Source organism: Anolis sagrei, chromosome 5 (genome assembly GCF_037176765.1).
Source record: "Anolis sagrei isolate rAnoSag1 chromosome 5, rAnoSag1.mat, whole genome shotgun sequence".
Lineage (NCBI taxonomy): Eukaryota > Metazoa > Chordata > Lepidosauria > Squamata > Dactyloidae > Anolis > Anolis sagrei.
The window spans coordinates 97,162,874-97,177,969 of NC_090025.1; the positions used below are offsets into that span (position 1 = coordinate 97,162,874).

The 15,096-nt window shown below is 39.9% G+C and overlaps 1 protein-coding gene across 5 annotated transcripts in view; it reads left to right on the plus strand.

Annotated features, from left to right (window-relative positions):
- Positions 1–15,096, plus strand: part of PCLO (piccolo presynaptic cytomatrix protein) — a 337,168-nt gene that overhangs the window by 250,218 nt on the left and 71,854 nt on the right. For 4 of the 5 annotated variants that reach the window (XM_060778188.2, XM_060778189.2, XM_060778190.2 and 1 more), the window contains exons 11-13: positions 9,828–9,936; positions 11,959–12,026; positions 13,469–13,680. In XM_060778188.2, the coding sequence (XP_060634171.2) occupies positions 9,828–9,936; positions 11,959–12,026; positions 13,469–13,680 (389 nt within the window). Of the gene's footprint in view, positions 1–9,827; positions 9,937–11,958; positions 12,027–13,468; positions 13,681–15,096 lie in introns of those variants that run through there. The other variant, XM_060778193.2, reaches the window with a different exon arrangement.

Consider the following 15,096-nt stretch of genomic DNA (forward strand, 5'->3'; position numbering starts at 1 on the left):
CCTCCTCCATATCACTCCCAGACCCAGAACTCCTCTCAAATCCCAGGAAGTCTTCCTCGTCAGTTGGTGCGCTAAGTATTTCCCGAATACGCTTCCTTTGTAATTCCCCCTCAGACTCCGGCTCGCGAGCAGCCCTCTTTACACCTCTGCTCACTTCCCCATCCCCCATCTCGTAATCTGAGAAGCCTGGAAACGTATCAGTATCACTCGGAGCCATAACGATTTCCTTAATGTGCTGACGCTGCTGTTCTCCCTCCGACTCCTGAGTAGACCTTTCCACTCTGCTACTAGGAAAGTGAAAGGTCCCAACTGTTGGCTTTGAATAGGTGGAAACATTCTGATAGAATATGATATATGGAAAGTTGCTTACTACTCCCTCTTTCATCTGTTCAGTGATGTATAATACAGCCAAACTGGACACACACATATTCAAGGCCGTATCTATATTTGCTGGAAAAATCTGGCTTAGGTCCCACAAACCAAGACCACATTATTTATTTATTTATTTATTTATTTGCTACATTTATATACATTTATATACCGCCCCTCTCAGCCCAAGGGCGACTCGGAGCGGTAAACAATAGGCAACAATTCGATGCCGGTACAATTAAAACAAATTAAAATAATGATACTTTAAAATACTAACAGCGATATATAAACATAAAAATCATACACAGCATTTAAAAACATTGCCAAAGCGTCTCCATCTCAAATCAATGTCCAGTTGCGTCGTCAATTGTCCATAATATCATATATCTACGCCATATTTGGGAAGGCTTGTTCAAAAAGCCAGGTTTTTACCATTCACTGAGGGTTCTTTAGGGTTTTTAAGACTTTCTCCTCCTCAAACCTCTACTGATACCTCAAGCTCCACCAGCCTTCTCCAAAGCATTGTCAAGGGTCTGAGGATCAGTTGGGGAGATTGCAGGCCAAAATTTGGCTGTAAACATTTACATCTGAATAAGTTGTTTACCAGAGCAATAACATTTTGAATGTTTTCTTTTTAACCTAGAAAAGCAAACATACTTAATTGAATTTCTATTTAAGCTTTAACTGGATGACTTTCTTGTAGCCTGAGGAAATCAAAAAGAGATTATATGTTCCAGTGTATCCTCCATTTACAACTCAATGTTATGCGTACATACCCAGAATAAATTCTGGCTGAACTAAATAGAACTTAGATCCAGTGAGTGATCATGGTTTAACACTTCTACAATATCAAAGGAATAGTTAATGGAAGTGAAATGTAAAGACCAAGAGAATTAATTTTAGAGTGAGTTTGTTAGATGGGTTTCATGAGAATTTTATGGTTTGTTACATTCTAAGTGAAAGGACTCCTGTAGATACTAGATCAGTATAGAATGTAAGTTTGCTTAGAGTGTTGCCTTTAATGTATTTCCATGTAACAAATAATATAGTTTGTTTGTTTTGGTCACAATGCTATCCAATTTTGCATAGTACTATAAGCCCAATAATGCATAGTGTTTCTTTTGGTGTGTAGTGAGGGTTTTTTCTTTTCTTTTGAGGTAGTACACTGAGGCTTGAGTTACTAAAACAAGAACAAATTTATTTCGAGTCTTAATGGTTTCAGGGTTCTCTTCTCCTGAGGTATAAAGCTTCACAAGTTACAGTTTCAACAAATCTTAATATAACTTTAGGATGTCTTTTACTTCACCAACTAGTTCTTTAGTTGTTACACTTCTAAATATGTTTCCTTATTTGACATATTAACTAAGGTCAGCTAATACCCTTGTCTCCCTTCAGCTTCCTACTGAAGTAAAGATTCCCAGTGGGATTTCTTCTCCTATTAGCACACAGCTAAACCACATACCTAAATAAATCCCCTTGACTTATTTAAATCACTCAAGCCAAAAGCTTTTCCTTAGTGTGCTTCACCACACATTTGAACCACCTTCCATTTGGCTCGATGACCAAAGGACTGAAGCCTCAAAATGTCTGCTTCTGGTAAGTGCAGTTGGCTCCACCCCTTTCTCCATGGCAACCTAACTCAGAGTGCTGAGCTTGGTCCCATCCCCCTAGTTCGGCCATTTCTACATGGTTAACCCTTTATGTATATCCATAACTGTCTATTACCTCCTGAACACATACATATAATAATATTCAGACATCTAAGCATATATATATATATATATATATATATATATACATACATACATACATACATACATACAATCATATTTAAGTGTAGAGACACATATACATAACTACGCTTAACTTACAGTTAAAACTCAATGCTTCTGTTGCAACCCAGAGCAGGAAACGAGACCATAAGATAACAATCCACCACACTTGACTGTGGGAAAAAACAATCCCTTTTTATTGATAAAAAATGGTTACAAAATAGAAGAAAATGTGAAGTCAAAAAGCCACAGTAAAATTCAGCAGTCAAGAATATCCATGAACTAGATCAAAATCCAAAAGCAACACTGTAAAAACCTGGAACCTGTTAGCAATCCACTAACCGTACTTGGAGCACTAGAAGCCTCTTAGGATGTAGGCCACGGGAAACGAGAAATCTGCCAAGGTAATGCCTCATTCTAAATGATGCCTGATCTAACGAGACAACCCGGTGAGAGGAACTTAAAACTGAAGAAACTGTTTCGTGACACGCCTCCAGGCTTTGAAGTCTTTGTTTCCTTTTCCCTTAATCTGCTTGACTTTCGCAGACTCTGCGATTCACTCCTGTTTTTCCAAATCTGTCCTTTTCTATCCTCATTAAGGAAGCCAGGTGTTAGCTCCTCTGGAGAGCTATCACCGCTTGGCTCTGCAACATTCTCATCAGATTGTGTAGTTTCACTTTCCAAGCCACTGACCTCAGAATCAACATTTTCATTACCATCAGGGAAAAATACATGTTCAGTAGCATCAGGAAATACAATCAGAGAATCGGGTTCAGGTTTAGCAATCAGAGAATCAGGTTCAGGTTCACACACAGGCTGAACCCCAACAGCTTCATCACAACACCTCCTAGGTCATTTGGCCAGCATAACTGTATGGAGGACCGTTACCTTCCCACCAGAGCAGTACCTATTGATCTACTCACATTTGCATCTTTTCAAACTGCTAGGTTGGCAGAAGCTGGGGCTGACAGCGGAAGCTCATGCCGCTCCCCAGATTTGAACCTATGACCTTTCAGTCAACAAGCTCAGCAGCTCAACACTTTAACCCACTGTGCCACCAGGGGCTCCCGGAAGCACCCTTAGATCCCCAGAAAAAGTGGTCCAGGGTGACAGGCTTACACAGGCACCAACATATTTAGCAGCAGGATCTCTAAATAGAACAGACATTTTTTTTCTTCACACATGAGATGTATTTTCTAGGGACTTGCTTGCTATTTCCAAATAGATTACTGCAACACACTTTACGTGGGGTTGCCTTTGAAGACTGTTCAGAAACTTCAATTAGTCCAACTGGCGGCGGCCAGATTACTCACCGGAGCGTCATACAGGGAACATACCACCCCTCTGTTATGTCAGCTCCGCTGGCTGCCGATCCAGTTCAGAGCACAATTCAAAGTGCTGGTTTTGACTTACAAAACCCTATATGGCTCCGGGCCAGCGTACCTGTCCGAACGCATCTCCTTCTATGTCCCGCCTCGGAGTTTAAGATCTTCTGGGGAGGCCCTGCTATCAGCCCCACCTCTATCACAAGTGAGATTGGTGGGGATGAGGAGCAGGGCCTTCTTGGTGGTGGCCCCTCTCCTGTGGAATTCGCTTCCCGGGGAAATTAGGTCATCGACATCCCTCCTCTCTTTTAGAAGGAAACTAAAAACATGGATATGGGACCAGGCCTTTGGGTAATCTGGCAGACAGACAAAGGACAATGACGACTAGAATTGGATAGGATTATGACAATGCGGAATGAACTTACGGATTTTGAGCTTGGCAAACGTTGATCACTAGATTGGTTTTTATTAGTTGTACTGTATAATTGTATTGTTTTAATTGTTTTATAATTTTTGCTGCTATGTATTTTACCTTACTATGTGTATTGCTGGCATCAAATTGTGCCTTTTGTAAGCCGCCCTGAGTCCCCCTTCGTGGGTTGAGAAGGACGGGGTAGAAATGCTTGAAATAAATAAATAAATAAATAAATATTCCAAATCTGGAGAGGATAAATACAGCAGCTTTGTCATTTCCCAGATTTACTGGAACAGATCAAGGTTTATGTGCACATTTTAAAAGCCCAACTGGTCAGAACTCCATAGGTAGACAAAATGTATTTTTAACAAGTGCAAGCCTAGTAGTTAATTTTATTTGTTCTTTCTGCCTGCATTGGGAAGTGGGATATTTTGGAGTCTCATGAGTGGGATTCTGCTATAGTGCAATGAACTGGACAACATTCAATTTGCAGATGGAGTGCAATTAGTTTTGGATTCCTCCCAGGTCTTTGAATTTCCAGCTCTTTCATTTTGAAATAACTGCTGTTGACAGCGGTGATGTATCACAGGCTGCCCATGCAGCAATGCTGGATACAAGGCAGCAACTTTTTTTAATGAGGAACAGACTGCCCATTTTAACAAGTATGCAGATCATGCTACCATTAATTGCTGTAATAATAGAAAATGTTTGCCATGCACAGAGTGATAAATTAGAGAGGAAGCTCAGGTGTCTGCAGCAGTAATGAGCTCTGGTGTGATTTATGCCAAACAAGTAGCCAAAAATAACATTAGCAGGGTTACTTCCGTCAGTTTATTTTTAATTCTCAAAATAAGGTGAGGAAAATGCACTGCAGAGTAGCAGGAACTGCATGTGAATGCCCTCTTGCCGACCATAAAATATTTTAAAGTCACACTGATGTATTTGGAAGAGCATTTGTTTTCTGTACTAAGGCTTTTTGTCAGTTTGAGCAGGCAAACAAGCATTGCAGTTTGATCATCACCTTTAGCAGTGGTTCCTATCACACAACACCACATGCATCACACTGCTGGTTTACCTCCAAATCAACCTCCTAATTATCATTTCCCTAGCTAGCTATTAAATGGTAAAACTCATCAATAGTTTCCAATCTTACTACATCCCATCACTTACCTTAGGATGCGGTTCCGGCCCAGTGTATCTGTCCGAACGGATTTCCCTCTACGTCCCACCCCGGAGCCTAAGATCTTCTGGGGAGGTCCTGCTCTCGTCCCCGCCTCTATCACAGGTGAGATTGGCGGGGACGAGGAGCAGGGCCTTCTCAGTGGTGGCCCCCCGCCTATGGAATTCTCTCCCCGGGGAAGTCAGATCTGCAACTACGCTCCTTTCTTTCAGGAAAAAACTAAAAACATGGATCTGGGACCAGGCATTTGGACAAGCGGGTAAATAAAGAAGAACTCCACTGATGGCTAGGAAATGACTAATCGGATTGGTCATGTGGAACTCTGGAATCGAAACGCTGATTATAAGGATGACTTTTATACGATGTTTATATGATGTTTATACAATGTCTTAGGTACCAGTGCGGATGTTTTATTATGATAATCGTTTTAATTGCATTTTGTATATCGTTCTTTTATATTTTTGTATACTCTGTATTATTATGTATAGGCATCGAATTCTGCCTTTTTTGTAAGCCGCCCTGAGTCCCCCTCCAGGGGTTGAGAAGGGCGGGGTAAAAGCGCCAGTAATAAATAAATAAATAAATAAATGATGCATCCCTTCTCCTTTGGCGGCTATTTTGGCGGTCCCACAGCCAAGTTTTTACCATCTTTCTAAAGGACTACTTCTAGTCTACTCTTACATTAACTTAGAATAATAGAATCATAGAATGATAGAGTTGGAAGAGACCTCATAGGCTATCCTTGTCAGAGTAAAAATTCGGGGGCTATGCACAGCGGATGAGGTTACTAGATCACACAGACACAAATCAGGACACTGCAATCTTCCAGTTTCAAAAATAACATAAAGTTTACTAAGCACATCTACACACGTCCATTCTAAGCAGGCACAATCAGGAACTACAAAGCACAGCTTCAGTACAGTTTCAGAACGTTTGCTTATCAGGCTCTCTGGCTGTACTCCCTATTTCTTCCCAGCTAGAGAAACTCATTATCTAACTTCTGTCAAGGTCTCTTCTCTCTGTACCTCTCTGTCTCTTAAAAACAACAATTCCAACACATAATTGAACATAACAGAATCCATCTTGAATACATATTAACATCATTCTTAATCATATAGAAACACATTGAAAAAACATACATGCATACTTTTAATAATCCTGACAATCCTGTCCAACCCCCTGCAATAAAGAAGCAGTAAAATAAATCAATATAATTTAATGCCAATAGCTCTTCAGTAATATTGAACTTTGTGTAATTAATAACATCAGGAGATTTTATATTAAATAACAAGTTATACTTAAAAATCTCCTTTGCATCTCCATGTAATTTACTAATTCTTCACTTTATCTTGTTGTCATGTCTTTCCCTAAAATGTTTTCTCAGGAATATCTGCCTAATTTTTTGGGATGCACAGTTTTGTTTCTTCACTGTCTAGCTACTTTCTCTTATTTATAGTTTCCTTACCATACTTTATTACTTTTTGTTTTTTTGTGATACACACAGATTTCCAAAATACAGTACGCATTAGGTGACTTTGTTTCATATGTGTAAGTGTGAATAGATCAAGGAATTTGTGGATTTTGTGTGTGAAAATGCTGTGGTGTGTGGTTTTGCAGTGACCTTTATTAACTAATGAGAGCATGTTTCATGTTTTATGTTGAAATTACCCAGTTTAAAACGGATGTTGTGAGTTATCTACCTTGATATTCTGGATTATATGGCTGTGTGGAAGGGCCCTCCAGTCTCCCCAAAGTAGCCAATTCTCTCCTTTGCCTAAAAACAGTTTTATTTACTGTCAGGGCATAAATCCCTACCACTAAAATTTAAAACTTGTATCAATCTTACCCCCTCACATCTACCATTAGGGTCGTCAACTATTTTTCCTATGGCTAGCTTTGATTTTACATAAATCAATCCTCCATATCTCCTCTTATCTCTTTTTATATTCCCATATTCTTAGTAAATTCTGTTGAATACCCAGGAATTAATTCAATACATACAATTCACTTCTGGTGCAGGAGCCCCCAGTGGTGCAGTGGGTTAAACCCCTGTGTCGGCAGGACTGAAGACCGACAGAAATAAATTCCTTCTCCACTTTAGAGTGTTGCAAAAGCTTCTTTCTTTCAAGATGCTTTTTCTGTAAGCAAATGACAATGTAATCACAGTACATCTAATCAAGTAATGAAATTATTTTGTCCTTTTGCAGGGTGGATTTATTCTCTTTAGATTTCAGGTAATGCATTTCAAATCCATTATCCATCTGAGAAATGGGAAAAGTCCACACTGTCAGCACCTCTAATTTCCTTTCCCTCTGTAGCTTCTGTTTCTTTATCTGTCTTGATCTGGGGGAAAATATTCCAAATCTTCATCTCATTCCACACTTTTTTATATTCCCATATTCTTAGTAAATTCTGTTGAATACCCAGGAATTAATTCAATACATACAATTCACTTCTGGTCCAGGAGCCCCAGTGGCGCAGTGGGTTAAACTCCTGTGTCGGCAGGACTGAAGACTGACAGGTTGCAGGTTCGAATCCAGGGAGAGTACGAATGAGCTCCCTCTATCAGCTCCAGCTCATCATGCGGGGACCTGAGAGAAGCCTCCCACAAGGATGGTAAAAACATCAAAACATCCTGGCATCTCCTAGGCAATGTATTTGCAGACGGCCAATTCTCTCACACCAGAAGCGACTTGAAGTTTCTCAAGTCGCTCCTGACATAATTTAAAAAAACTTCTGTCCCAGCACTTACTTTGCTTCTACAAATGAAGATATTTTTATTTGGTTGTTCTGGCACCAACCTAAAATATGGAGACATCATATTCTCTTTGTCCAATTAGAGTAATCACATCCAAAACTCACTCATATTCTCCATCCAGCCTCTTTTTTTCTACTACATTTTTGTTTCCAAATTACCTTTTCATATATCTGCAATTTTGTTGTCATCTGAGCCAGAGATTTATTTATTTTTTTAAATACCTTCAATCAGTGTTAGCTCTATTCAAAAAATCTGCCTTCAAATCTCTTTCCATTCAAGTTTCAAAGACTTCAGGCTATATTTTGTGAAATGTCTGATGGTTTTTACAGTGGCTCTGCTGATTTCCTTCTTTAAAGAATGCTGATTGTAGACCAAAGCCTAGAGGGCATTACATTCACTAACTCACAAATCAAGGAAGAAATATGTTTTTAAAATGCTAACTGTAATGACTTATTTTGACCACACACAATAGATTGGCTGCAGCTTATTTTTCTTCCAAACACGGAATGTAGAAACTTCCACTTCCTTGCATTTTCCATTTCAATCTTTATTAAAAGCACTTTTCAAAACATCTGTGTGCTGTTAAACCTTTGTACATATCACAGGCAATGAAACACTCTTGTGTATAACCAAGTAACACAGTTTATTTATAACTTCTGGCTCCAACGCTTGTGGTTACATTTGTGTTTTGTTGCAATCTTGAGGCTTACAGTCAGTATCATTTACTTGGTTAACTTTTCTGAATAAACTATCAATGTTTCACATTCACAAACATGTTACTTGCTTTACACACTCTTGGCCGAGTTATATTCTGAACTAACGCAACACTAGCCTTCTTTATGTTCCTTAAAAACTCGAGCTCTATTTAACTAACTCTCTATATCAGAAGTCTTTAACACATCTTCATAACTGCTTATTTCTATCAGGCACTCAAAAACCGACTCTCCTCTTCACACACAGATTCCTAACTGTCATTTTCAAACTCCCTCACTCTAACTGCCTCTTTCAGAACCTTGGCTCCACCCCTTTGGGATGTTCAGCTCTGCTCTCCCCAACTGTCATTTTGGCCTAGCAGCCTTTTCAAATCCTGGCCTACACTAATCTGCATACGACCAATCGGCTTCACATATGCAAATGATTCCTATATCTGCTGTTGTTACCCTGTCTGTGCCTATTCTTCCCTATCTGCCATATGTAAACATCGAGATATATACCAAAACTTTAACATAGAGTAGCAATTTCACTACAACTCTTTTTTTCTGCCTCACATACTTCTGACAAATATATTAAGATCTAGGCCACACTATGAGAAGAATCATGTATTATAGCTGTATAATACCTTAGACTGTTTGGTTCTGTGTGGTTTGGCCTTTGCATGCTTGAATGATACCTTATATTTAAAAAAAGCCTGTTATACTAAAAAGAAACATTCCTTCTGTAGAAACAGTTTGTAAGTGGGGAGGGTATATGTGCAAGTTTGCTTCTCTCCATCTTTTGATCAATAATCTTTTATAAAATAAAAAAGGATTCATACATATTCTTGTATCCTGCATCAGAGTTATACCCATGAATAATCTGACTGTAATCTTTAGTCCTTAATCACAACTTGATTCTCCATTTCATTGTCATCTTCCAGGTCAGTCATATTTTACAAGAATACAGTTCTGTCCCAATGTTCACTTCTCTCACCTGCAATTTTTGACAGTTTGGTTTTCTTCCATTCCCATTGTCAGTATGCCTCTTCATTTTCATGTTCAGTTTATTAGGTAGGTGGAAATGCTCCACAGGTTGACTATAACTGGATCTTTTTAGCAGGATAACCTATACAGGTAAGTATACATTGGAGTGCAGTGAAAAAGTTTTGATAACTTAAAGCATTAAAGACTCACTGAACAATATTAATCTTTAATCTCTGGTGAATCATTTTTGTTTTAAATATATCTAGGATGCTGAATATAAATCATGGGTGTAAGAATTGTGTTTTACCATCTCTTCTTTTGCCACCCAGGGATGCAGGTGTTGGAGTGGAATGGCATTCCCTTGACTGCCAAAACATATGAAGAAGTTCAGAGTATCATCAGTCAACAGAGTGGGGAAGCAGAAATATGTGTAAGACTGTGAGTTTTTCCCCATCTTTCTGTTTCCATTATTTTTGGCTTTTCATGGCTTTTTATTCACAATTGTTAAGGTGGAACCTTTGCTAAACATAAACTGAAGGAGCTTGGTTCATTAATGATACAAGAATTTCTTTGTTTCTTATGGTGAATGGATACAAGTTCTGATATAATTTAATGAGCCTGGATAGTAACTTCTGCATTCTTTTTGATGTTTTCTTTGAGAAGGGTTACACTGTAACAAAATTTGAAAATGTTCTGTTCCTGGTTTGAAAAAGTTTTTCCTGTTTGATTGTGTGTTACTTACTTTGAAAGTAGTTCCAAAACTTTGTTTTTGAGGCTACCGTAAACTATGAGGAGTATTTTTTAAGTAAGGTCCGTTTTGTTGTAGACACTAGTAGTTCACGCGCATTCCGCAATGAGTGTGCGCGTTGTGTACCAGCATGCCTCGGGAACAACTGTGCTCAGTTTCCGCTCTGTAGCTAACCTGTACGGTTCTGTTCTGTGCTTTAAAAATGTTTAAGACTATCAACTCACCCTCTGCATGTGAGGTTCGCTCAGTGATACAGTTTTTGTCAGCAAGGAACCTGCCTGCTGTAGAAATTCATCGACAGATTTGTGACATGTACAGTGATACTGTTCTGAGTGAAAGCAAAGTGCATAAGTGGGTACGACAATTCAAATATGTCCGTGACAACGTCCGGTCGCCCTTCTTTGATTACAGACGATTTGATTTGATCGCACACTCAAATCTTTGGTTTTTGTGGTCCTCTGTTAGGAGTTTCAGGACTCAACGGGAGCACAGTTTCCTAAACTTTAGGTGTTCAGAAACAATGTTGTAAAGCACTGATCTCAACACGTCAGGAAATTCGTTTGAGAGACCTGTTATTGTGAAGCGCCTGTTCTCACGAATCCTTGCTTCAACTGAAGCCACCAAATCGTCTGTAATCAAAGAAGGGCGACTGGAGCAGTCCTCATCATGGACGTTGTCACGACCATCTTTGAATTGTCATAACAGTATCACCGTACACTTTACAAATCTGTCAATGAATTTCTGCAGCAGGCAGGTTCCTTGCTGACAAAAACCGTATCACTGAGCGAACCTCACATGCAGGGGGTGAGTTGATAGTCTTAAACCTTTTTAAAGCACAGAACAGAACCGTACAGGTTAGTTACAGAGCGAAAACTGAGCACAGTTGTTCCCGAGGCATGCCGGTACACGACGCATGGGCGCATTGCAGTATGGGCGCGAACTACTAGTGTCTATAACAAAAACGGACCTTACTTAAAAAAAGTATGTTGAATTGGTTGAGACTTGATGAGATATTTATTGAAAAACTATAGCAAAATATGCTGTGGAATGTCCCGCAAAAACAACGTTTTGGCAATTTAATAAACTGTTTCCATGTTTTTATGACGGAACCAATTAGGAAATGACATTTATAACCCAGGAACAAAAATCATGTTACATAGTGTTATCTTTGTAACTGGGACATAACACTTGACATGAGTTTGAAAGAAAGCGTAATAACAACGGGAAGCACAAACATTATTAATTACTTCTTGAAAAAGCAGTGTGATCTTGTATTGCTCTTAAGCCAAGGGACTGGCGAGTTCAAATTTCAGAATTCAAATTGTTGTTTTGAACAATTTTCAGCAAGTTGCTTGGATCAGGTTTAATGATCTGCAGAATGAGAAGACTACTTTGCAGAACCGCTATGATATTTATTTTGTGATTGAAAGTGCTAGTAAAACACAACTAAATGAATACATAGAAACTATAACTCATTGTGAAAAGTGTATGTATTTCAATATGCTCACATTTATTCCATTAAAGATTTCACCTTAAAAGTGTCATTTTCTTAGCTCTTCAATAGCATCATAAACACATCTCAGCCAAGAAGGGGTCATGCTGGGAAGCTGCTTGCTGCCATAATCCATGTCTCATTTCTATCCCTGAATAAAACCATGAGGGAGTGCCAGAAAAAGTTCTTTTTGTCTCAGGCTTGTCCTTGCTTCCTTTAGGGATCTCAGCATGCTGTCAGATGCCGAGCATCCACAACGCTTGGAATTGCTTGAGCCAGGAAAGCCTGGTAAGCATGAGGATTTCAATTTCTGTTTATTTTGATTATAACATACAAAAACTAGAGGTGGGAAGGAAATGTCCTTGCAGAAAGTTTCAATGTTTGGGTCTTTTTAGCTTTTAAAATGGCAATTAGGAAGTTGATAGGATAGGTGTATAAAAGTTTGTATATTAGGGCTGGGCGGTTTCGTTTCGTTAATTCGTAATTCGTTAAAAATTCGTTTTTTTTATAACGAAGCGATAACGAACCATTCTGAAGCAACTTAAAAACGAAACGAATTTTTAAATTCATTTCGTAAATGCTTCGGATTCGTTATGTATTCGTTTCGTTATTGGTTTGAGGTCGTTTCGTTATTATTTCCGCATGTCTGGAGCAAGTTTTATAGTTGTTTTTTGTTTAATTGGTGAAAAAAAATAATATCACACCAACAGTCAACAACAGAGGGAGAGGGAAGCTTCAGAAGTTCCCCCTGTCCCATTTGGAGGTTTTTTAGCGTATTGCGCGGTTGCATCCGCCATTAACGAATCGATTCGTTATTGTTTCGTATTTGTTTAGTTAATGTTTCGTAATTTTTTTAACATTTACGAAATTTCGTAAATATCGAACTTTTTAAAAGAAAAAATTCGGAATTCTTTTAAATATCGAAACGCAAAAACCCCCAAAAAACGAATCGATTTTAGAAACAAATTTTTCCGTTGTTACCCAGGCCTATTGTATATGTAAAAGAAACTGAATGGGATGACTTGTTTTGTAGGCCCCTTCCACACAGCTGAATAAAACTCCACATTTTCTGCTTTGAACCAGAATATATGCTTGTATATTTCAGGTGAATCACTATCAGTTTCTGCTTGCTGGACACCAGAAACCTCTTATATCCGTTTTCAAGCACCTCCCAAAAACGGATGCGCTGCCAAGTGGGCATTTTTGTTTTGCATCAGAAAAAAATGGATATTTTCCTGCTCTCGATCCCACCAGCATCGCAGGCGCGATTGGTGGGGACAAAAGAGAGGGCCTTTTCGGTGGTGGCCCCTCGACTCTGGAACTCACTCCCTAAAGACATCAGACAGGCCCCAACTCTGGCAATCTTCAGAACACTACAAACAACTCTATTGTAGGAGTGTTGTATGGTTTCCATGCTGTATGGCTGTGTACTATCAGCATTTTCTCCTGATGTTTCATCTGCATCTATAGCTGGCATCTTCAGATCCTCTGAGTATGCCAGCCTCAGATGCAGGCAAAACGCCAGGGAAAATGCTGGTAGAACAGAGCCATACAGCATGGAAACCACAAAACACTCGAGTGAATCAGGCCATAAAAGCCTTCGACAATATATTTAATATTTTGCTTCTATTCCCCTTTTTGTTGTAACAATCGAGCATGTTATCAGTATGATTTGTCATCTTAAAACCATGACATGATTGCCAAACTAAATGGAAGTTTTTTGCTTGCAGCAGAGAAAACAAAGTCTCCTGGGGTTGATCCCAAACAGTTGGCTGCAGAACTGCAAAAGGTTTCTCTGCAACAAGCCCCACTGATTGCTTCTTCAGCAATGGAGAAGGGCTCACATGCTCATTCTGGCACCACATCAGCCACTTCTAGTTCTGTCCCAAGCCCTGGGCAGCCTGGCTCTCCCTCCGTCAGCAAAAAACGGCATAGTAGCAAGGTATGAAATCAGTTTTTAATATGTATTTATTTCATTTCTGGTTGGAAGTTGGATACTTCCCCATCTATAGACACTAAAGCCCTGTCTATACTTGAATAATTAATCCATGTTAAAGTGCTCCAGAGCCACTGCAATACGCGTGGGAAGCATCTCCATGTTTTGTTTTGTTTTTTGCGCAGTCCACACAGGCCAAGTTCACATCGGGACAACATTTGCTGTGTCAGCTCCAGCAAGCAGCTCCCTGACAGACTTGCTGGTGACATCACATAGTGTGATATCACCAGGTATGCAACATTATGAGCAAGTCTCTAGCAGGCAGCCACTATTGGTGACAGTGCAGGAGTGGGTCTGTTTGAAAGTGCAGACAGTGGATCAGTCTAGATACAGTCCAGTTGTCCACACCTCCACAACTGTGGGATCAGGAAGCTCCTGAGTATATGCTTTCTCCACACACATTCGCAGCTGGATACAGCTTTTTGAACTCCCACCATGAAATAAAGAGTCAGACACCGGAAAATGGATCTAAAGGGCCATTTTCTGACCTATTTATTGAAAGAACTTTCAATAAGCTGTAGAGGGAAAATCAGTAAGAATGCAAAGTATAACTTAATGGCCACCTAGTGAGCCTAGTCCCTGGGCCAGGTGTCACTTCCTCTGACCACCTCCAAGGATAAGCGTGCACCAAGGATCCCAAGGGCCAAGCAAAATTCTTTGTCTGCACCTCTCGGCCGATCATAGTTGGAAGGCCATCATGAGGGCGCTCCCTCCCAAACCTCAGAGTTTTTCAAGAGTGAGAACCCTCAATCCAGCCCCAAGGGTAGCTCCCATTTTATGAAAACTTATGGGGACTTTTGTGGGAGTCCACCCTTCACCCCCTAAGGCAGGGGTGCCACGGTGCCTACCATAACAATTTAACCTTTAACATGCCTTGGAAATTTATTAATGCTCAGGGAAACCTATTTAAATGACACCACCTCAAAGCCAATTACCACAACTATCTGAAACAGTATGGGGTAGGCAAAAAAAACCCAATGCAAACTTAGGGGGGAAAAATTCCTACCCGGCCTATGTGCGACCGGTCTGTACTCACACTGTCCATAGGGAGGGAGGGTGGGTGGGTCATGCCGTCAAAAGGAAACTGGAAGAGAGGAACAGAGCAGCCTCACCCAACTTGCTGCTCCACCCCTTCACATGCATGGGCCAGCAAACTAGCTGGCCCAAACCAAGTCTGCCTCTTTCATGGGGTAATTCAAAATGCCCTCCCGCATCTTAAGCATTGCTTGGCTGTGGGTGGGGCTTCTGATACAAATCCAGCAATGTATCATCTGGATTCCCAGCAGCAGCTGACCAGTGAGTTTATTTTTGGCCATAGCCTAAGAAGCATAACAACAAGATGGCACCTCCAGAATTTCTTGG